At 38.6% G+C, this 25,117-nt stretch overlaps 2 protein-coding genes across 2 annotated transcripts in view; both read left to right on the top strand.

Moving 5' to 3' along the window:
- Lancl3 (LanC like family member 3) overlaps nt 1–20,312 on the top strand; it is a 105,558-nt gene extending 85,246 nt beyond the window's left edge. The window contains exons 4-5 of the mRNA XM_052742810.1: nt 4,857–5,064; nt 12,612–20,312. Coding sequence (XP_052598770.1) covers nt 4,857–5,064; nt 12,612–12,771 — 368 coding nt within the window. The 3' untranslated portion in view covers nt 12,772–20,312. The remainder of the gene's footprint in view (nt 1–4,856; nt 5,065–12,611) is intronic.
- Nucleotides 20,313–22,011: 1,699 nt separating this feature from the next.
- Xk (X-linked Kx blood group antigen, Kell and VPS13A binding protein) overlaps nt 22,012–25,117 on the top strand; it is a 52,178-nt gene continuing 49,072 nt past the window's right edge. The window contains exon 1 of the mRNA XM_052742768.1: nt 22,012–22,375. Within this exon, the coding sequence (XP_052598728.1) occupies nt 22,131–22,375 (245 nt within the window). The 5' untranslated portion in view covers nt 22,012–22,130. The remainder of the gene's footprint in view (nt 22,376–25,117) is intronic.

The raw sequence follows: 25,117 nt of genomic DNA, 5'->3' as shown, positions 1-25,117 counted from the left end.
TCTCCAAGCATCCCAGGATTCTTGAATTTTGGAGATGTCCCAAATTAAATATAGAATATTTTAAAAGGATTCAATGTGCTAGTAAAAGCCCCTAATAGAGTAGGAAGCTAATCTACTGCAATGAGTGGCTGCGCCTGTTACTGAAGTAGGTGTTGAAGTGGCTGTTATTCTACCCTTTCTGTAGACCAGATGCCATCTGTTTCAGCAGGTCGTGGATTAAGACACTGCAGCATAGGATTCATGACACTGGAGACTTGATTTATCCTCCCTAGCATTCATTCTAAGTGTTTTGAGAAGAGTGACATAAATACATTGCTTCAAAACAAAACAAAAGACATTAAGTTCATGTAGTCACCGGAGTATCAAAAAGAAGCTGATTCACTAACGAAATAAGGTCCATTATTTCTGCTAACCCCAACCCTCACCTAAGAGTGATTATAAAACTGGTAAATGCAGGTCAAAGACAGTGAAGAGCTCGCTGAAGTTGACGACAATAAATTTCTCCCTAAATCCAACAAGAAATGGCCTAGAAAAATAATTTCATTTGTTTGAGAAAAAAATTGAGAATAGATTTATGAACAGCACAGATGGTTTGGGATGACAGACCATTCCTGTGATTAAAAACCTGCCAGAGATAATCTACAATGTGGAGCTTCATTAATATTACTTATCCACGCCTCGGTTTCCTATTGGCTTTCTTTCAGCCCAGCTCTCCAAGTGACTGCCCTTGTTATTATGAATGAAATGTAGAAATAGTTCTTGACTATAGATTAACAATTAATGGGTCTAATTGTAGCTCTAATACTAACCAGCTAAGTGACCTTGAGAAAACTCACTTTTTAAAAAATCTGAAATGAGCATGTTGAAGTGGAATAGTGAATCTCAGTATTTTGTCACCATTGGCACATTTTTACATCTGGACCTTTGCCATTCCTTAGGGATGTATCTCAGATGCTTTTATAAACACCCACATTTATAAATACCTACAGTGACATATAGGTTTGTCTCCCTAAATACAATAAAGTATTGCAGGAAGGCTCATGTGATCCCTTCATAACCTTGATCACTCTGAAATACAGGATGGAAGTCATTTGCAGAATCATTAAAACAAATGCTGTGGCTAAAATAACCTTCCTGACTGCATCAGGTTACATCATTACTTTGGTAACACTGACAGTGCACTTCCTTTACTCTGTGTGAAGCACAGGTGTGAGCAGTTTTGAAAATTTGTTCCACAAAGGCTCTTGGTAGGTGACTTTGAATAAAGAGCAAAGCTCCTGAAGCACAGGGTGGGAAACTAAGTTTTGTGATGACTCAGCAAAATTACACATGGAGCACAAATCTGGGTGCTGATGCTCCAGTATGTTGAAACAGTGTATTCTACCTGTCACAAGTCTCTGGAGGTCCCATGTTTCGAAGATTTAGTCTCCCCAAACCATCTTTATTAAATTATAATTGAATCTCCTGGTTGTATTTGGCAAAGTCATATACTGTCACTGACCTGTGTTTCATATCATTGAATACTAATTAGTGATCCCAGGAAAAGGTTGTGCTAGTTTCCATTACAAAGAAACATGACATCCTTTCCTTTAAGAGTTAGAAGTGTTGGGATGGTTTCCATTAGGCCAGAATAGGGGCTAGCAAATTTAGGACATTTTCAATGCCCCTACACATACATCAGTCTGTGATCCAGGCTTCAAGGACAGAACTTTTTACTCTGGCCAGAACCATAGGATCCATAGCTTGTAACTGTCTGGGGCTAATAGCTTGGTATAGCAATTAAACCATTTCAGTCTATCTTTTTTTACATCTCTGCTCTGCTTCCAGTGCCAGCTTCGGCCAGAGCAGTGCTTCTCACCCTTCCTAATGTTGTGACCCTTTAATACAGTTCCTCACATTGTGGTGACCCCAGTCATGACATTATTTTGTTGCTACTCCATACTGTAATTTTGTAATTTTGCTACTGTTATAAATGGTAATGTAGCTATCTGATATGCTGAATATTTGATATGTGACCCCTGTGAAGGGTTTGAGACCCACAGTTTGAGAACCACTGGGTTAAGGTGATAAATGAGGTATCACAGAGACAACAGACGTCTGTGCAATTATTTGGAGGAGAAAAGGAAGGAATATGAGAAAATTCCTGCCCTCTGGTGGTTTGTCTTCTAGCAGGGGAGGCAGACATGAAAACAGATCGTTTTAATTTGGTCATGTATAAGTGTTACATTATATAGAGAGTGAGATAGGATCCAAGAAAAGAGATGTCTCATGCTGCCTCCAGATTCAGTGAAGGCTTCCTAAAGAAAGTGATTCCTGACCTGAGTCGTGCCAAGAAAAGCAGGAGGCTTCTTCCAAGAATAACAGACACTCAGAAGCATGAAAGCATCGCAGATAGTTTGGTTTTGTGGGAGTGAAAAGATTCAGTCGGAGAATGAAGAAATTAGCAAACAGAGCAGGATGTTGATCATAAAGGACTTTCTGTATCATGCTAAGGTACCTGCATAATAGGGAACCCTTTAGCTTTCCTTGGCTAAAACACTCCCACCTAACTCTCTTTCGTGCGTGTCTGGAAGCAGAGCGTACTTTCAGGGGAACCTACTAGGCCAAGGGTTGTAGGACAGAAACTAAGAAAAGCTAGTGGCTTCCATGGAGACTAGCTTTACTCTGATTCTGAGGGATGCTAATAGGCACAAGGTACACTAAAAATCTGGTTCTGTCTTGAGGCAAGGGAGTAGGCTGTCTTTAGCCATCCATGATAGTCAGCTCCAGAGAGCTGAGTACATGATACGATTTTCTGTTTGCCTGTGGGGAAGTCTCCCAAGATGGGAATCCAGGAGGTATGTTAGCAGCCAGCTGGTAGAAGAACTCAGACGTGGTCTACTTGCTGGTAAGATAAAGGGGAGCTGAGTCAGGTACCTCATTGATTCCTGCTCATCCTCTAGTACTTAGTTAGATGATGACAGTCTAGTAGACCTTTCCTACCAGCTTCTGTAGGGCAGGGACCCTCCTGTGTGTTCCCATAAGTATATTTGTGTACACATAGCCTACTTTGTACCTCCAGATTAAGCTCTAAAAGCCATTAAAGACAGTGGCATTTTAAAATCAGTATCTGCCATACAGTTCATGCTCAATTGATACCTAAACAGCCGCCACATCCTATGAAATTACTCTTTGGCAAGTTTCATTTCCATCTTTCTGCCAACAAAACTAGCTCAGAGCTATCCCACCTTTCCTTAGGTCTTTCCTCACAATACTGTCTAAGACCAATCACATTATTATGCAAAAATCAAAACCAACCAATTCATAATAAAAGGCTTCTAGTAGTTCCCTATTACCACAGTATACAGTCTAAAATGCTTAGCAGAAACTATCATACCATCCATAATCTGAACTCCTTCTTCTTCTTTTTCTACCCTCCCATTGCCTTGGTTAGCATGCTGCCACAATGACCTTGTGGTTTAGTCTTAGATGTCTCTGAACCTCTTAGCCTCTGTGGTCTTGGTGCCGAATATGCTTTCCCTGCCTCATCTTGGGCCTGGGGTTTTCCATGCAGCCTACAAACCCCAGAAAATCCCAGCTTCCGTTCAAGGCCTCCCCTGACTGTTTCCTTCAGGACAGTTTCGCTTGTCTGATCTCTATAGTTTCACTGACAGTACCATTCCTTGTATGCTCCAGCAGCAACATGGAGCCATGCCTTATTTGATGTTAGTTACAGTGTCTACCTGAAAGGCATATGGCATCGTTAGCATTCGTTTTAGATTCCTCAGTGCCAGTACTAGCTATACAATTTGGGAGACCTATTACAAAATACAAAAGTACTAATTTTGAAAAAAACTATTAAGAATCTCAAGATAGTAACAGCAGAGTATTAAGCCCAGTATGGGACCCTTTGAGGAGCTGCTTTGCCCTTGAAGCTTGCCTTGCACCATGGCCGCACATGGGTTTTCTACAATTTTTTTTCTTCTCCAGCAAGTTATATATAAATACTCAAATAAATTATCAAAGCAATGAAAGGCAGAGAGAATCTTAGTGGGAGATCTCAAGATACCTACTCCATTCAAGGCCATTGCTTCCACTTGAAAATATGAGTTGGGAGGGTACCGGGCCCAAATCCCAGAGCCTCACACTTGCTAGGCAAGCATTCTACCACTGTGCTAGTCTCTTAGCTCTTCTCTGCGTTCTGTGTAGGAGGAAAGTATGCAGGAGGCAGAGTCTTCTTGGATTACTAATCTCTGTGACTATGGACCGCCAGACCTTGCAACTTGGGGAAAATAATTTCAGTTAATAGTTGTTTCTGCTCTTGCTTCGTTGGCAAGTGTTGAAGGAATGTTTCTTTCCATGGAGCACTGACCATGGGAAGGACTCACTTCAAAGCTGGAATAGACATCTTATTGAGGTTGTTTGATAACACTGCTATTCTTGGAAAGACTCCTAGTTTTGCTCTTAAGGAAAAGGGTATTGTTATAAATATGTAAACATTGCAAATTCTGAACTTCTAAGGGGTGATGGTTCATATTTATTGATGTGCTTCAATTAAAATGTTTCTCTTTCTCCAAAAGCCAGCTCCATGATAAAATTAAAACAGCTTAAAATACTCACACAGGAAAAAGCCCACTCTCATGTAGAACATTCTATAGTCTTGCTACCAAACGCATAATGCCCAGAAGTCCACTTTTTGGAAATGTAGATAAGAATGTAAAAAACAAAAGAAAACAAAAAGGAAATGTAGTAGCTCAGGCCATATCTTAGACACACTGTGCTAGAACATGTACTGATTCATGAGGTGTACCTCTTTGAGAAGCTGTATATTATTAAACCCTGAAAGTCACCTCTTACTATCTTTGATGTTTTTACAGGAATTGCTTATCTGTTTGCCAAAGCTTATCTCGTTTCCAAGAAACCACAGTACCTGGACACATGTATCCGGTGTGGGGAGCTAACATGGCAGAAAGGCCTGCTGAAGAAGGGGCCAGGAATTTGCCACGGTGTAGCTGGCAGTGCCTATGTTTTCCTTCTGCTGTACCGTCTTACAGGAAACTCCAAGTACATCTACCGCGCACAAAGGTCAGCGGTTTTCATGTGCATATTCTTAGAAATCCTTTTTTTCCCCCATTGAGACAAAGTCTCATATATCTTAGGCTGGCCTTGAAGTCACCATATAGTGATCAATGACCTTGAGTTTCTGATTCTTCCTACTTACATCTTCCAAGTTCTAGAATTACAGGTGTATACCACCATACCATTTTATGTGGTGCCAGGGATTAAAACCAGAGCTTTCTGTGTGCTGGGCAAGTACTCTACCCACTGAGCTACATCCTGAGTCCTAGTTTTGGAAATCTTAATCTAATGAACTTTCTAAGTAGGTAATACAGCCACCTGGTTTCAAATGTGTAGAAAAGGAGCATAGCGACCCGGCCCCAGCCATTTAATTGACTTCCCTGGGAACTGTCTTGTTTGTCTTCCCAAGAATGTTCTCTCTAAAATCAAGCATATGGGAGTATGTATCAAAGTTTGTCCTCCTTCTGCAAATGATAGTGCTTTGTTATTTGCTGACTGTGCTCTATCAATACATGAAGGGCTTCTTCTATCATTTTTGTTGAACATTCTTACTAAAATAAGAGCATTTTACTCCAGCTGTTTCCATTATTTTCATTATAAACGATGCTACCTTTGACACACAGATGAATAGACTATCCTTTCCTGCCTTCTGTCTAGGAGGAAAGTAGACCGACTGTGCAGGAGACAGAGTCATCTTGGATTACTAATCTCTTTCACTGTGAACCTCTACACCTTGCAACTGAGGGGAAAGAATTTCTGTTAATAGTTGTTCTGTCTCTTGTTTCTGCTCTTGCTTCTGTAGTGGATGCTACCTTTGTTAGCAAGTAAATTCCTGGAAGTGGAATTTCGGAGCTAAAGGCTATATAGATATATTTTCTAATTATATATATATATAATCTAATTTGATAATGCTAAATTAATCTCTGTAGTCTATTCCCTGAAATCCTGATAAATATGGAAACAAGATGTAGAACAGACAACATTGTTTTGAATAGAAATAACTCCATACCAATTAACTGTATACACTATGCCAAGAAGACTATGAGGGCATTTGGAAGCTGTCTATGTAAGTTGTCAGAAGAGGTCTTGGTTTTCTGTGTGGTACTTCTAAACTAGGAGGCTTCTCACACCGCCCCCCCCATATGATTTGATTCCCTTGTATCTGAATTGTCACTTGGTAGAGACCAAAAAATAGTCCCTCATGGTTGTGAGAATTCCTTTTAAAGGGATATACCCAGAATCATATTGGCTATGTGAAATATCACCCACTTCTCAGGGGTATTTGCAGGTTTAAATAAGTTAACACATGAAAATTATTTTATTTTTTAAGTTTTATAAACTTTATTATAAAAAAACTTGAAAATAAATACAAGAAAATCATTTTAAATAGTGCCTGGAATATAGTAACTTCATTGTAAAGGTTAACTGTTGTTATTACTATAATTTTGAGCTTTATTATTCCTTAGTTTTATCTATGCTTATGTATATATACACATATGTATATACTTATATTTATACATACATATGTGTATGTGTGTCTATGTACATTTTGGTTCTAAGAATTAAATCCAGAGCTTCACATGTGCTAAAGACACACTTTACCATTAAATTATACCTCAGCTCTCACTCTACTTTCAATAGGCTCCTATTTTATATATATATATATATATATATATATATATATAATATATATATGTGTGTGTACTATATATATATATACTATTTTAACCTACAATTTTGAATGAGTAATTTTAGTTTGAATAGATTTATTTCATTGTTTTTTTTTTTTGGTTTTTTTTTTTTTTTGGTTTTTCAAGACAAGGTTTCTCTGTGTATCCCTGGCTGTCCTGGATCTCAGATCAGGCTGGCCTTGAACTCACAGAGATCCGCCTGCCTCTGCCTCCCAAGTGTTGGGATTAAAGACATGTGCCACCACCGCCCAGCTTATTTCATTGTTTTAAGAAGTTAAATAATTATTCAATGAAGTTGTATCATAATTAATTCAATCAACTTCTAAGTAATAGAAACTTGATATGTGTTAAATATTTATTAATATAGGCAAAATTGCCTCAAATATCATATCCAATGTATACATCCAATGCAATCAAAATATATAATATATGTACATTATAGTGGTAGAAGCATTTATGTAGGAAATATTTTAAAATTACTGTATACCCCAGAGTCTCATTCATGTATGCTAGGTAGGCAAGCAGTCTATCATTGAGTACTCTATCCCTGATCTAAAATTTTAGAATTGAAACCTTCAGGTTTATAAGTGTTTCTTAGTCTAAGATGAACCTAACTCTATCCTTTCCTTTCCTACCCTCCCCCATTTTTTCCTATTGTGGTGGCTATGTTAAAGATTACAACTCTTCCTTGAAATATACTATAAATATTTTCCTTCATTGCTATTTCTTTTTAATATAAATTTTTTTTTTTTTTTTTTTTTTTTGGTTTTTCGAGACAGGGTTTCTCTGTGTAGCTTTGCGCCTTTCCTGGAACTCACTTGGTAGCCCAGGCTGGCCTCGAATTCACAGAGATCCGCCTGGCTCTGCCTCCCGAGTGCTGGGATTAAAGGCGTGCGCCACCACCGCCCGGCTTTAATATAAATTTTTTATTTTATTTGTGTGGATGTTTTGCCCGTATATGCATCTGTGCATCACGTGTGATCCTGATGCCTGTGGAGAGCAGAGAAACAAACCAGGTTTCCTGGTAGTGGAACGATAGACAGTTGAGAGTTGTGGGTGCTGAGAATCAAACTGTCCTCCTCTGGCAGAGCAGCCAATACTCTTAGCTGCTGACCCATCTCCCCAGCCCCTTTCTTTTCCATATTTTCCCTCTTGTTCCTGAATTTTTGTCAGATGAAAGTATTAAGTGTTCTTCTTGTGAAAGTCATCAGTTTTTCTTTTAGGATTTTGTATTAGTTATAAAATTATCTTAGACAACAAAATTATCTTAGGTAACAAAAGGGTAACTAATACTGGCACTTGCATTTTTGTGATTTCACTTTAACACGAAAAAGTTTTATTCATCTAGAAATTATTTTTCATTGTTTTCTACCTTTGGTCACTGAAAACATTTTTAGCATAGCGCTGTGATTTAAAGTTAGTGTTTATCACAAACTGAAGTGTTAGAGGTAACCGGCTTTGTTCGGGGACTTTCTCGTGCCATTCTGCTATTTCTGTATTTTGTTTACTTCTAATTTTTCTTTACGGTAAACGGCTTTGTTCGGGGACTTTCTCGTGCCATTCTGCTATTTCTGTATTTTATTGTTTACTTCTAATTTTTCTTTACTACTCTCACTCATTTTGTTTTTCAACTTGTAATTTGTCAGCTTTAAAAACAGACCTCTGCAATTTAGTTGGAATTTTACTGAATTATAGGTTATTTCCATGAGAATTATTAATGTCTTTAAAATATAAAGGTTTTCCATTCAAGATCAAGGTATACCTTTCCATTTATTTAAGTTCAAAAATGTCACTTAGATAATTCTTGATTTTTATGAAGTATGTCTTTGTAATTCTTCTTAGCATTACTTTTTGTTTTGTTTATTTCCAAGTTTATTACAAATGAATTTTCCCAAGGAACCTTATTTTAGGTTATTTATTATTGGTACTTATTAAATTTTTAAACAGCATATATATTAGTACAGTTTATCATCAGTTTCTATTTTTCATGTAAATCTGCATTGAACCTTGTAAGTATGAAGTTTTCATAATTACTATCATCATAGAACTTACTGATTCCATTATTGTTCTGCCAGTTTTCTATTAGATTCCATTGGATTTTCTTATGTACACACACATTATATACAAGTAATTATGACTATAACCTCCTTTCTTCTAGGCAGTCATACTCTTTTTGGTTTTCTATTGCATGAGTTCCCTACAACAATGTATCCCCATAACAAACTTGAATAATAAAAGGGATAGAAAACATCATTGCTTTTATGCTGACTGCACTAGGATCTTCCATTTTACCACGGTCTTTTATATCTACTTTTTATAATGTATATCATGCTAGAGCTACACTCCTATGTTCAAGGCAATGCAGTAGATTTCTATGAGGACTGAAGGTAAAGACCGAAGTCTGCGCTTTGAGTGAGAGGTCCTAACAGCACCTAGATTCCCATTACGTTTGGTTTCATCTCCTATTCTTTTCTCCTTGTTCTCTCTACATGTTGAGGTTCTTGTGATTCCTTTAGTATTACACCTCAAGGCCTTTTAAGTTTTGTTTCTTTCCATCTATAATTTTCAATTTCTTCCTATGTCTCCTGCCCCCCTAGCTTGTCTACATTTTGCTCCCAGTATCCTCTACCTACAATGTTCACTTTGTACATATATTTCTTAGCTTTTTAGAGTAAAAGTCTAAATGACCCAGAAAGGTTTTCTAGTGATAATGAATACAATATTCAGAGTTAAAATAAACTATAAAATATATTGGATATTAAAATATGTGCTCTGAATGTGCGAGCATTTGTGAGCCTTTTATTTGCTTTGTGTGATGATTCAGACCCATAATTGTAGCTATTTAAGAGGCTTACATAAGAGGATCACAAATTCAAAACCTTTGTAGGCTAGAAGAGGGAGGACAAGACCAACCTGGGCAACTAGTGAGACCCTGCCTCCAAACAGTGAAACTGACAGCTGGTGATAGGGCTCAGTGGTAGAGTGCTTGCTTAGCACACGCATGACACAGCTTCCTAACCTGTCTCACTGAAATCTGACTTGTTGCTTTTCAGATGAATCAAAAGAAAGTCATTAGGGCATAATCTAGGATAATGTGTTTCATTTGTAGGATAACTTCCGCCAGAGGCCCTAAAACATCTGTTTGAAAAGATTGGGTGACCCTCTCTATTTCCTGGTATGCCAATCTGAGTGTTCAGAGCTGTAGTTATAACATTTTGAGTTCCAGAGTTCTTCATGAAATTTAAATTTCTCACTTGCAGGTAGAAAGTTATAAAATGCAGATTTATTTGTTAGTAGACCACAGACTCACCCCATGGCTCAACAGAACATGTAGGCCACTTTAGTTGGCTTTCTGATGGTCATTTGTGACGAGAAGGGTTTTTCAGTTGTTGAAAAACTTGATATAGTGCTCCAGTACTGCATTCCTGTGATGTTTGTGATTCCCCATATATTTGATGGTCTTCCTAGTGCTTTTAGTTATTGTCAAGACACATTTAACACTTTTTCCTTGTCTTGTTTGTCCTCCCAAGGAAAAGGTTCTTGGTTTTATTAGTTTATTTTTCTCTTTTGCTTACTACTTCATTAATTTCTGTCTTGATTTCCCACTATTCCTTTTCTATTGTAAGTTTTATATTACTTTAAAGTTGGCATATGAAGTAATTGGTTTCATTACAACATCTTCACTCACATGTGTCATTATACTTTTTTCTAATTCACTGTCCCCTGTTCTGCCTTCCCTTATGCCCACTCTGCGCTGGCGGCTGCTTCTCTTCCTCCAGGTAGCTTCCACTCTTGCTTCTTCTGTGTTATCGTCTGGAGCTTAAAATGTCCAAAAAAATAGCTTCTCAGTACCAATTAATAATAATTTATGAATGATAACTTTTTCTTAGCTCATTTTTTTTATAGAACCATTTGGTTTTTATATGTACTGTAGCCAATATTGTCAATTCTTTTTAGTTCTATAATTACCATTCAGGCTTCTATTTTAACTGAGAATTGTTGAGAAAATTAATTGGTTAATTTGACTTGGGGAACATTGAGTACATTTTTGAAACAATAGTTTTCACTTCACTATTGACAACATTTTTCATAAATGAGCAATGTTGTGCATTTTTATTATTTTTAAATTATTTTAAGTGATTTTTATTATTATTATTTTTTACATCCTGACCACAGTTTCTACTCCCTCCTCTCCTCTCAGTCCCTTCCCCCATCTCTCTGCAGCCCCACCCCATCCACTCCTCCTCGATTTCTATTCAGAAAAGGGCAGGCCTCCCATGGATATCAACCAAACATGGCATATCGAGTTGCAGTAAGACTAGGCACCTCCCCTCGTATTAAGGCCGGACAAGGCCACCCAGTATGAGGAGTGGGGACCCATAAGCAGGCAAAAGAGTCAGATGGTAGAAGGAATATTCTCATATTCAACTAATTTTGTTGTAGATAGTGCTGTTTACTGTGCTAATGAAGAATGCATGTTACTATACCATAAGTTTGGATTGGTCCTTCCTTCCTTCCTTCCTTCCTTCCTTCTTTCCTTCCTTCCTTCCTTCCTTCCTTTCTGTCTTTCTGTCTTTCCTTCCTTCTTTCTTTTTTTTTTTAAACTGGTGTGGTACTAGGCAAATGATGGAGCATGCCCAAGGTTCTGGCTTTAATCCCCAGCATCTAAGAAAGATAAAAGAAAAGAGCAAGTGCATTAAGTGTACTTTTCTATAGTTGAGATCTTCTAGAATTCTACATATTACATTTTATACATTTGAAGACAATTCTGAAATATCCAGACCACCAAATAAGCCACAATACTCAAAAGATGAAGGCTCCCCCAAAGTCATCTCACAATTCCTCTTTATCACATAATTATACATATTGAGTTTATTCTTTAAAATACCTTATTTTCTACTGTTTAGAAGTACAAAATCTTATTTAAATGGTTGCATATTTAGAAAACAGTTGATAGAAAATCAGTAACAAATGGAATTGCAATTTATTTCCTCCTTTCTTATTTTAAGCTGCCTGCAATAATTCCAACGGCCCTACAGAAATCAAATAAGTAATTACTCTTTATAGGAACCCTGTGTGGCTGCAGTAATCTAAATTTATGACAGTACCAACTCTCAGGCCTCACTAGCGTCAGAATTGCTGATTATTTTTGTTGATGAAAAATAAATAAGATCATTTGAAAGACTGGAAACTACTATACAATGTTGTAGTTAATCTAAATAAGAAAATAAAAGTCAAAGAAAATGTCTTTCACCAAAATTTTAGAGATCAGTGACTTGTTTTAAAGGCAGATTGTCTTAACAATAATGCCTCATAGTTGAATTTACTATTTGATGTCATCGTTATAAAAAGCTGCTTGCATCCTCCCATTCATCTTAGTCCTTTGTTGCCCAAAGCAGATTGTGTAAAATACTGCACATTTGTTTTCAGCCTCTGCTCTCTGTCACACATAAATGAAACCTAGTTCAGAAATAATGTGCTTCCAGAAACACAATATATTTAGATTTTTAAAGGAACAGTGATATATAAGTTTGCTTTGGTTCAAGATAAATAAAAGTAGGTTGATTTATGTGGCTTTTTCACTTTTAATTGTTGGATGGTGGAGGAATAGAGTTTCAGAAAATACCAATGTGCTTTGATTGCAACTTCTAAAAATAGTTGGATTTGTTTGCCAACAAAATCCGTTGCAAAACATAAGCACTTATATAACCTATCTCTTTTTTTTTCTCTCCAGAGAATGAAGTTTTCTCAAATTTATTCCATAATTTTGAAAAGAAAATGACACTTACACTTTAACCATCCCGTGGCTGGTTGTATTGACACACTTATAGTAAAACTGTTCATGTTTTCTTCTTCTTTTAGGTTTGCTCAGTTCTTATTCACTGAAGAATTCAAAGCCGGTTCACGGGTCCTTGAAAGCATATACAGCTTGTACGAAGGCTTCTCTGGCACTGTTTGCTTTCTCATTGATTTGCTGCAGCCCAATCAGGCTGAATTCCCTCTCTTCAGTGTCTTTGTTTAAAAGGTTCCATCTCCCATTGCAGCCTGGCAGAAGTCCCCCCTGAGATTTCCTGAGCCTCCTCTAGGCAGTTTTCCTCCTAATCCACATCCAATGGTATCACCACCATGAGCCTGCACATGGCTGCCAGAGGAACTGAGGTCCACCTGATGAAGAAAGTGTGATACCAGACTAGAGAGAGAGCCTGCCAAAGATGCTACAACTCGTCTAAAAACCACAGATTTAACGTTTCAGGGGAGAGATGTGAAAACAGGATCAGAGAGAAAAGTAAAAGAAAAAGAATATTTTTCAGTTGGTGACACCGAAGGCAAAATGAACTGGAGATGATGGAGACAGAATGCCAGCACTTTCCAACTGGAGAGCAAATTGGACCATCTGTGCATCTCCACCCCTCAATTTGGGAGTGAAGACAATCTAAATAATCTAAAAATATATCAAATAATTTTGCCCTGTTAAAAACTGTTAGCAGGGATCAAGTGTCAGGATGAAGGACATGAAAAGGAACCCTTGATTGTCCTAGGCCATTTTTCTGAGTGGAGATATTTGCATATGTATGTGGGTGTTTTTTTTAAATCACTATCCTGGGCACTTTAAAAACATCGTATCATAACTTCTTTTAAATACTGAAATTTGAAGCTCCCGTAGGCCTTAGAATATCTCTTTCCCTAGTTTTGTTTTCTTTCCTAGAGCTCAGAATAGTAAGATTGAGGGTGGGAAGGAGTGTAGTTTTAGTGACAGCCTAAGCTTAGGAGCTTAGGGGTGTGGCTTGTTTAGCATGCACACAGCCCCAGTTCCATGCCTAGCACTGCAAACAAAAAGGAAGACAGGAAAATTCATATCTAGCAAATAAGTGTTTTTATCATGTGTTTGTCTCAATTTGAAGTGTGACCTGCATATTGTATATGTTAGTAATTCTTCAAATGCCTTCATCTTTGTAATCTCTATGAAGCTATTAGACTGTAAAATATGCTCTCTGTGATAATCATTCGTCTAAAAAATCAGGGTAACTACCACAAAGGTAAGTCATTTCTGTATTTCTTAGAATACTGTGAAAGACATGGAATGAGGAAAGTAGAAGTCGTTATAGAAAGAATGTTGCTCCATTTTATCTGATTAGATTAAGAATGGAATGAACTCCCTGGCTGGTCACCTTACCTTGCAAAACACAGGACATGCTAGAGCTTGGCTATCATACCAGTTGATTCTAGTTATCATATTAAGTTTACTTCTGCTATAAACACAAGTTATAAACATTCTTCAAGTCGATAGTGGATTGCTGAACACTAATAGGAACAACTGCCACTTTAGTACACAGAGTATGAGTTACCACAGTCCTGGTATTTAACCATTGAAGTTCAAACATCATATTAAGGAAACAGTTGTGCTGTATAAGATGTCATTATTTCAGTAGCCATTAGATATTTGGATATGTATATATACATAGGTACATATGTTTATATGTTACATTTATCGCTGTATAAACTGAAGCACTATTTGAACAGTAGATAGACTTTGGGAGGAGTTAGGTAATACTTTGCTGCCTAGAAACATTTGTGTGTGTGCTGGTTTGTGGAGCTGTATGAACCAATGGATTTGTATGGGTTTGTATGAATGTTGTATGTGTGATCCTATTTTGGAAAAGAGGACCTCTTGTATTCATAAGATTCTCAAAGAATCTTACCAAAGAAAAGAACTGTCTTTTTATATTTTATGACTCTGTACGTTTACAAGCACCAACACAAGCTGGGACAAAATGATTTTTGCAAAACATGTACCTTGTTGGCTTATGGTCCCATTTTACACCCTCAGATTTCAACATATAAAACTGGCTTTAATTGCTCATCTGTGAAAATAATGTTCGGAGTAAAACTTAATTAGATTCCAGTTCTTTCTTGAGGAGGGCAAGCACCTTTTGGAAAGCCTTGAGGAAGATTCTGTGCCCAGAATGTTCTCCTTTGAAAGGACCAGTGACAGCTGTCTCACCATCTCATTTAAAATGTATTGGCCATGGGCCCCACAGGCTAAAGATAACCAGCAGCCAGAATTGGGCCTTTTTATTAAAGGAAAACATGCTTTTATTGTGTTTGAGCAGCCATTCAGTGTGTATTAGGTGATCTCCCTAAATACTTAGAGCTATGAGGGAGCAAAACAAGGATTCAAAGTCTGCTTTCTCCTTTGAAGTTCATGTGGTCAGTATTCCAGCTAAGAAATATGCAAGCACCACAGTACACAAATGACCCCTTCCCTCCAAGGCACCTCCTTTTAAAAATCTGCCCACTTCTTCCATCACTCATTGTACAGACTGAAAAACCAAAGGACTAGGAAATAACACATAGATCTGCTGCATCTGTTAGAGTTCTAGGAGCTTTAGAAAAACTAGACCTACCTTTTTAATATGTAATAGAGTGACTATCTTTGTGCTGATTGTTCTGAAAAGGTCACTATTTTTGTATATCATATCTAAAAAAGGGTCATGTTTGGGTGTGGTCTTTCTGAAGTACCACTTCAGTAAATATGAAACAAGGATACACTTTTTGGGGGGTTGTTAAACCTATCATCGAAACTTTCCATTTTCCTGAAAGAAAAGCACCATTGGTTTGGGAGGGTCCACTTCTATCTTATTTTCCCAAGAAAGGGAGGAAAGACGCATATTTTCAGCAGGAAAGTAAGTCATGTAATTTATTTCATTATCAGTTTCATGTGTAGTAACATTCTTAATGTTAAAGCATGCTCCCCCTTGAAGGCTACTGTGTCATTTTTTTTTAAGATTTATTTTTATTATCTTTAATTACATGTATGTGTGTGGATATGTGCATGAGAGTGCTGGTATCTGTGGATGCCAGAGGTGTTATATCTACCTGGAGCTGCAGTTATGGACAGCTCTGAGCCACCTGATGTGAATTCTTGGAATGGAAATCCAGCGTGGGTTCCCAGAAAGAGGGGGGAACCCATGCTCTTAACTGCTGAGCCATCCCTCCAGCTCTTACTATGGCACTGTTCAAGCTTTAGGACTATTTTCTGTTGAGGACAGAAACAATTCTGAATGCTGAGTGGAGATGTTTGAGGATACATGGAAAGAGTCTTAAAAATAAGGAAGGAGACTACGGTATACTTGGATAGCTATATATTTTGTAAAACACTATAGGTTGTGGCATTAACAGTTACATACCTTTCCTTCCACACATTAACTGTCTATATTTAATTTACCCTATCTCATTGCCACTTTACTTCTTTTCAGCCTGTAACCTGATATTTGAAGAGAACAGAAGTTTGACAGTGTATATTTCCCACTGTTTTTTCCCAGGCAATTGACCATGTTGTTAAGGTATTCAATTATGACAATTCATTACACAGAACAGTTTACTTGATCTGTAGTAAACTCCCATCTCTTCTGGCAACTTGCTTCTTTAGCTTTCTTTGAGATTTTAATCAAAGTGTTATGCAAATTGTTTTGGTTTCTGTAGCGAGTATATCTCAGCAATTTCGATGCAAGAAGTACGAGTTTGGGATTTATAAGCAGGCTAAGAAAGTATACACAGGCTGAGGGTGTCACTCTGTAGTAGAACACTTATCTAGCATGCATGCAGCCCTAGGCCCCAGTCCCACCATTAGGAACAAAAAGACATAAATGAAAAGACACAATTAAAAGGAAACAGTAATGCCAAGAGAACCGTGTTAGAAATCCCAAAGCCTTGTTCTGCCACTTACTTGGGGCACTGTATATAGTTAGGTGCCTTGTCTAATTCATATGCTTGTCATAGGAGTTATTTGTAGGGTTCTTTATTATTTAAAAAAGTTTCCATATTTTAAGTTCCCACTATGTACATAGAAAATTATGCTCAGTTAACATTTAAAAACTAAACAAAACAAACACATGTCATATGATGATGCAGCGCTTGAGGTCCAGGACACTAGATGGGTAAAATGCAAGTGTATACATTTTATATTCTACCACCAATTCTGACTGTGCTGTTTGTGCCTCAGAAGGTCTGACTTGAAAGAATTTCCTACAGAGGAATGGGTGGTGTAGCCTAGAAGCTCTCTTTAACACAAATATTTATTTTGCTAACTGAAAATAAAGGATTGTGGTGCCAATAACTCGAGAAAAGGGTCAGCCAGGCCGTAACTATATAGCAAAAATGAATTGGGAAATAGGATAATTTCAACACTGATTTTGATCCTTACGTTAATTTAATCCTCAGAAGTGTGTTACCTGTAGGAATAAAATTGTGAGGCCTCCCTTAAATTATTTAGTAGGTCTCAAATTAATAGCTGGAATGACTAAGCCTCAAATTTACCAGGGTCATGTGATCTTAGCATAAATGTGGCTAGGAAAGCAAGTGAGAAGGCAGGGTCAGGGCTTGGGACTTACTTACTGAAGCTCAGCATCTGAAGGTAATTTGTACATGTGCATTTAATGGCACTAACAATGAGTATAGTCTTACCAACTTTTTTTTTGTTTTTTGCTTCCTGGAGTCTCTCTAATCCTAAACCACCTTCAATTCAGCATGTGTCATCATCTGTCCCTAAATATCTCATTCGGATAATGGATTTTTTTCTATGTCTGTTTAATCACACGCATGACCTCTTTTCTCCTGGGAAGGCAGACTTCCTCCATATCTCTGTCCACATCTGTTCTTAGCTAAGAGCATGGGGCTCAATGAGACTTAACTCCACTTTGGATAGACGGGCTGACCTCAAGGTCACTAGCAGCCAGAATTGGGACTATTCTGTAGTCCGATGACAAGTCCAGCCAGGACAAGCTGCCACAAGAGTGCCTGTGCAATAAGAATGAGGTATGGCTACATGTATCTTGCTTCCACTCCATAAATGGGACTGGTCATATGTTTTTAAGTGTCATGAAAGATAAAAACCAAAGTAGTTCCTACACGGACTTTGCCCGTGGTCATAAGTCTTTGACTGGAGGTGCACTCCCCTTATTTTATAAATTGAAAGTGTTGATGAATTGGGACCTCATGGGTGATGCTGCTAAGATTTAAAAGAATATTCATTTCATCTTCTTTCAATATTGAACCTTGTCCTTTCCATCCAGTTCCCCTCACAAATGACAAAGTCTCTCATTTACAGGATTTCCTGCATCTTCATTTCCTTTTGGGGTATCTGTTATTCACCCATTTTGAATTAGCTTTGAAAAGTTAGTTAAATGGAAAACTAAATCTGTATTTTTGTTCCGCATTGGGGTGGAAGGAAGGCTGGTGAATTGTATGGTGCACACGAACAGACTTATCTTTGTATTCAGATTCACCTGAAAGGCAACATAGCTCTTTCGTTACAGAATCACCACTTACTAAAATGAAACTAGCCGATGACTTGAGGGTCTTACATAAAGACCTAGATCTTTCTGAAGTGCCCTAATACACTCCCTCTTCTTATGCTTTCAGAAATGACAGGCACTCAAAAGAATTGAGATGGGGAGAAACACCTGTGTGTATGTGTAAACAATTCATAAATATAGAATAATGCAGTTCTGCTGAGGTTTTCTTCATATATTTTTTGCGTGTGATGTGTTCCTCAATATGTAATCTTGTATTGTGTATCAAGTAGCTGTGGCTTAGCAATCAGTTTAAAGAAGGCATAAACTCTATACTTGTGACCTTATTATAACATATTTTAGTGGGATGTCTGATACCATCCCCCAGTGTTTTAGTATCTCTGTGTAAGTGGCAATTACCAGTAAAATAAATTGTGTCACTGAATTTGGTTCAAGTTGAATGTAGTAATACTTATATGTGGATATAGTAAAATAAGCAGATTGATTCAAATAATCAGTCTTGTCTCTGTCTTTTAGGACTTTAGTATTTTAATATTAGAGGTGTCTTCTGACGACTTTAGCAGCAGTAGACTCCTTTTGCTCTTGAAAATTCAGAATCGTTTGTATTACATAGATGTTCCAGGAATAAGAGTGGAACACTCCCGGTGTAATAGTTTGGTCTCAGAATCTGGTAAAGGACAGTGCAGTCTGTAATAAGGTAAGAGCTTTCCCAACTTGAAACTGCTTGGGGAGCTCTTGGAAGACAGGACTGAATTTTAATCTCTTGGATGTAGTGGTACCAAACTAACAGAATTTTTAAGATGGATTTTGTAGAATCAGTGAAACATGTTGAAAAGCCATATATAACTAGGGACTGGTCAAGCATCACATACTAGAGTGAATAGAATCTACTTCACCAAGAGGGTTTTCATTTTTGCACAGTTCGCCATATTTATAAAAATGTCATTGTGTCATCATTGGGTTAAAAAAAGTTCATCTTCCTAATGGTACATTTCCTAAGCAGCAAACCAGTGCAATCACCCAACTAGTAACTCGTCATTATAGTCTGACAGCTTCCTCCTACCTGAAGCTAAGGGTAGACAAACAACCACAGTTTAATGTACTATTGAATTTTGAAGACTTGCTCAGTAAATTAGTATTACTAACAAAGTTGTGCTCTTTTCTGCGTTTCTCCACCAATTACAAGTAAAACAAAAGTATAAAAATAAACCAAATGATAGGAATCAGTTATTAGTACTTTAAAATCCTTTTCATTTTTATTAACATTAAATTCAACACCAGTTATCTATTGTATATAAGAAGAATTTTGAAATACTTGCACACCAATTGAGAGGCTTTGTAAAAATGCCTTTTTGCCAAAATCCAGTTCTTTGACTTCTCACTAAGTATTATATTTCCTTAGGGGTACTTTGAGGTCTTTGAAAGATATGTCAGTAGCAGTCCTAATCTTAGTGCAGAACATTTTGCTAATCATTTTACTATATTAAAAAATGTTATACTATACTATTTTATAATAAAACAAAATTATCAAGTATTCTGGCATATTACATATTATTCTACCCAAACATCACTTTCTATAAGTCTATTACTGTGCACACATATTTTTAAAAAACATCACAGTGAGTATTTTGGTCCTAGTGAGGAAGTAGAATGCAATATATGGCATTGATTTTCCATGAAAATGTACTTAAATGTAGGGCAGGGAAACCAAGCTGTAAATGTTTCTGTTCTCACGGGTGAAATGACCAACAATAGTTTGGAAAGATCACCTAACAAATGTTCGCCAGAGTTTAGCTTTTGTTGTCTGTTGTTCCTAGAGCAGGAAGGACACCTGTCAGTTGAATCTGCTTCCGCTTCACAGAGGGGATTCGCTCACAGTCCACTGCATGGTGTAATGAAATCTCTTCAGAAGCGAGACTGACTCAGAAACTTAGTGATGCACCTTACTATTTTTTAACTGCTCTTATAATCTCCAAAACACTGTGATATTTCCCATGTGTTTTCTGTATTAGTTTTGTACTGTAGAAAGTAATCTGCCACAAACTGGATTTTATTGTGTTAAAAATGATGTCGCTGGCTTATTGTCCCCCTGCTCCACAACATGGTCCACTTAATAATGTAAAACCTGTGATAATCCTTTGCCTTAAAATCTGATGCTGAATCATTATTGTGTTCTAATTAATTACCCTTAGATACTCGTTAATTTCCCTTTAAAGCTAACTATGGTGTCAAATAAAATATTACACAAATACTCTGTGGAGTGCTGCTGGTGGTTCTGTTTGTGACTGTGTGTATCTGGATCCAGGACATGGTGGCCTGCTGGCTTCTATAAATAGGCATTCGTAATCCTTTTGGAGAAAGGGCCTGGTACTTCTCAGGCCTTGGCTGAATTCTCCCCTCAACCCTTATAAATAGATTTTCCCATGTCACTTCAACAACCAAGTCAAACAGCTCAACTTGTCCTCTTCCTCTATCTTCATTCTTGTTGAGATCTTATGAATCTTCACATTTTGTTTGTATTTACATCATTTTCCAAAATAGAAAAATGCCCAAGATGCCTGAAAATAAAAATCACCCAACTTCTTCATGGAAAATGATCTTAGAAGGTGTGAAGGAGTGTGTGTGTGTGTGTGTGTGTGTGTGTGTGTGTGTGTGTGTGTGTGTGTGTGTGTGTGTGCGTGCGCGCGCGCGCTGGGGAGCAGGGAGTCCATCCTGATGCATAGAAGGTTGTCAAAAGTTCAGTGAGTATACACAGAACTTGCACAGGTTAAAACACCAGATCAACTCTAGCCCTGAGAAAAGGAAGTAGACACAAATTCCAGTCTCTAACCAAGAAGGTATTTGCAATTGATAAGTTCTGGGAAGGGGAAATTCTGTTTTTTCCAATTGAGTGTCAATGAGCTTCTCAGCCACACTCCAGGGCAGGTCTCATGGTCAGGAGTAGGGGGCCAACTCAAAATGGACTCCATGTTTGTTTGTCTTTTTTTGCACTTTTTGTTTCACTTTGTTGGTTTTGACATTTTTTTATCTTACTGTTTGATTTTCATTTTAGGTGTTTTTTTGTGTTTTTTTTTGTGACAGAGAGAGAGAGAGAGAGAGCATGAAGTTGGGTGGGTAGGGAGGATGGGGGAGTCAAGTAGGGGAAGAATATGTTCAAAATATATTGTATTAATTTTTTAAAAATAAACAGTTGAGTGAAAAAGAAGTGTTAGTGTTGGCATACCAACAGAAGTATGTGTTGGGCTAGAAACTGTTTCCTTATTAGGCTCTGGTCTTTGACCTGCCATGAGTTAGTCACAGCTATACAGCAATATATTCTGTAGGCAGTTTGATTTGGAAAGGAAAACTTTGGCTCCCACAACTCCTTTGATGCTCCTTCCCATTCTGTACTAGAAAGACAAAGGACACGCTCAAGGGTTGCATTGAAAAGTTAGCCGTATTTCCCAGTATGTCGAGTGCATGACAAGACACTTGCTCTCTGAAAAGCATCTCAGTGGCTCTGGCTATTTTGGAATGGCAGGAAAATCTGAACTTTTGACCGGGTGTTTCTTCCGCCCAGAAACTAGACAGTGGATCAGGAATTCAGACTCCCCCACCCCCAATTCTGGTTTCTGCTGGTTACAGTTTATCAAAGCCACTGGAGACAGCCCAGAACAACCAACTCTAGGACTCAGAGGCTTCGCGCGAGCTAGCTTAGTTGGCGACCTTCTGCTGCTGGTTGGGCACCAGCTGTCGGAAGGCTCCTGGTTCGTGGCCCGCCCGGAACAGTCTCCAGGGAGGCGGCGCGGCGAGCTGAGAGGCGCGCGCTGGCGGCTGCGCACGGTGCTCGTGGGCGTGTCCGAGCGGGGCCACGCTGCCCGCCCCACCCCACCCCCTCCCCGGTGTGGCTTGCCCCCAGGCCGGGCTACAGCGTGCACGGCCCATTTGGCCGGGCCATCGTGCCCTCGGCGGGCTGCGCTGCTCGCGAGCGGATCGGGGCCGGGCATGCTGGGATCCGCTCTGGGAACCGTCACCGCTGCCACCGCCACCGCCGCCGCTGCCACCCGCTGGGCGAGTCTGAGGCGCGGAGATGAAATTCCCGGCCTCGGTGTTAGCGTCCCTGTTCCTGTTCGTGGCCGAGACCATAGCGGCGCTCTACCTGAGCAGCACCTACCGCTCGGACGGGGATCGCATGTGGCAGGCGCTGACTTTGCTCTTCTCCCTGATGCCGTGTGCTCTGGTGCAGTTCACGCTCCTCTTCGTCCACCGCGACCTCAGCCGCGATCGCCCACTGGTGCTGCTGATGCACCTGCTGCAGCTCGGGCCCCTGTACAGGTGCGTGCAGAACCCAGAACCAACCCTTAGGCCGCAGCCCCTGGCCATCCCCCCTCTACTGCCCCAGCTGAGGGAGAGGCCTTCTTGCAAGGTACAGGTGACCAGAACCAGGGCTAACCCGCCCTGCTTTCCCAAGCCTCACCATTCCAGTCTCCAGCATGTGGCAGGGTTCCAGAGTGGCACCAAAACTGAGATGCCCTGGATTTCGGGAGCCATCATATGGAATTGCCAATGTTTGCTTCAATTGGACCAAAAAGAGCAGCAGTCTTTGCCTTTTTCGGTCTCATAAAAGTACATTGCTTTCTCTGTGGTCAAGTGGCCTTCGGCAAGATTGGCATGTGTGGTCATAGAACAAACCTTCGGAAGTTACTCTAAGCACGGTTAAAGTCAGAGCCTTTATGGATCATTTAATTTAGTTTATCAAACACATGGCACTTAACTGTGTACCAGGCACTATTCTAAGTGCTTTGTTAAAATTTATTTAATTCATATACAGAAGTCTAGAAATTCATGCACTCTACTTTTCTCTTGGCGTGATGAACATTGGTCTAGAGTGAAAACACACGTAGTACCAGAGATATCTTCTAATTCTGCCCAATTTTTAATATAGCCATGAAATCTGGGACACGATGTGCCTTGAAGACAGGAACTTGCTTTGTGTTAAGAAAAACTACTAATGTCATTTCTGGGGGAAAAAGTTATTGTTGTTGCAGTTTGTGGTGCTGTGGATGGAATCCAGGGCCTCGTACTGGCTAGGCAAATGCCTTACCGTCGAAGTATATCCTTAGCCCTAAGAATTACTCTTTATGAACACAAAGCAAGAAGAAATACATAGTAATGAAACAGACTCGATTTTCATCTCAGAACTTGAAGGGAATTTAAATATATCGTTTTCATATCTTTTATCTTACTAGATGAAACACAAAAGTAAATGTTTATGTTCAGATTTTTAAAATGTTCACAATATTAAAATTTTGCATGCCATTTTAAACAACCTTTTAGCTTACTGTACTGACTTGCAGTTGAACACAGTTATGGCAAACTTGGTAAACAGGTTTCCCATTCTTCAAGAGCCAGGGAATCCTAGAAAGGACAAGAAACATATGCTGGTAATAGTGAGAAACTGCTCCTGATGTCCTGACAGGACATCAGGGAGGAATCAGAAAAATAGGTGGGTGGGGTACTTAGAAAGCATTGCGATCAGTTAGCTAGTAGAGAACCCATGTCCTGAAGCCAGCGCGGTGGCCCTGCTCAAGAAACTAAGTGAGATTTGACTTTAGACAAGGCACTCATCATCTAATGTCATCTGTGGGGAAGAAACTCCTATTTGGGTGGAGTGACTTGGGGAACTGAGAATTCTCAAAAGTTGCTTGTGCTAAGTGGTTTGGTTTATACCTACAGGCCTTAGCTGACTGACTCCTTGCCATGAAGTACATGCAATCGTGCTCACAGCATTTGTTTATGTGTTTATTATTTTGGTGCTGGAGGTTGAACCTAGGGCCTTAGGCATACTAAACCAATGCTCCACCATTGCTGTGGGCTCCCCCAGTCCCTGTCCCCATTTTATACATGAGGCAAATGAGGCTCCAGAACACGTTCCCAAGGCTTCCTTCCAAAACGCAATTAGGTTCATTGTGTTCTCTGTGTTCTGGGAAAGAAAGTAGAGTGTGCAGGACATTTTATCAGCAGTTCCATCTTTACAGTTTTAAATGTTTGATCATTTGCGAACAAAATAAAAAAACAAACACCCAGAGCAACCAGGCAAGTAAGAACCCTCTATCACTGCTGTCATTTTGAGGTGTTTCTTTAGACAAAGCTAATAGAATATTACGTATAAAAACGGCATGGCAACTATAAACTAGAGCCTAAGGAAATATACTAAGATGTTAAGAACAATAGTACTGAGTGGCAGAGTATGAATTTAGTTTTTCCCTCCTCAACATGAACGTATAACAAATTTCTCCTTTATTATGAATTTTTGGTTTTCTTCAGTTATCACAGTAATTTTTTATAACTTTATTAAGGAAAGGAGCCTCATATTCTGATATAGCTGATTTCTGTCAAGGAAGTACTGGACCCATGATCTTTGAACTGAGAGACACAAAATGTAGTTTCAAGACCCTTAGCTTCCAAATGAAAGGGAAATTTCTTGATTTTTTTGGTTAACAGGACTTAAAAAAATTAGTGGGATTTCTTCCTAATGATTGGTTCTAATTTGAACTCTTAAATCATCAGCTTTTCAGAAAGATCAAATTATTCCCCCAAACAAGGGGATCACAATAATTTCTCCCTTTTACCCCTTAGCAATGGTTTTTAGTAATATTTTAAAGTTGTTTGGGGGACAGTTTTCTTCTACTCAAGTTAGGGTAGCCAAACTACCATTTTTAGGTAGACGCTGTTTTTTGAGTTCATACAATATGATGACCTAATTAAAGTGACATACAGTAGTTTACTCTGTATAGTGCTTGGTTTAGTATGCTTGAATCCTTATGGCAACTCCTCAGTACGGGGAAAATGGCGGTCTGCAATACCTTACCCTAATGAGTATGGACTCAAACTGCTAGCTCACTTCTGCCCCCCTTTTCCTTCATGGAGGCATTGGTAGAACTCTTTATATCATTTATTTATTATAATTTTAGTCTTATATTTAAATGTATAGCTACAGTTTCTATGGTGCTTTCTAATATGAACTTTGGATAGTGTCTTGAATTACCCCCATTTCCAATTTGAAGGAAAATCTTA

The sequence above is a fragment of the Peromyscus californicus genome, unplaced genomic scaffold (genome assembly GCF_007827085.1).
Source record: "Peromyscus californicus insignis strain IS unplaced genomic scaffold, ASM782708v3 Scaffold_10__1_contigs__length_136768540, whole genome shotgun sequence".
NCBI lineage: Eukaryota > Metazoa > Chordata > Mammalia > Rodentia > Cricetidae > Peromyscus > Peromyscus californicus.
This window is presented reverse-complemented; position numbering and strand designations above follow the sequence as displayed.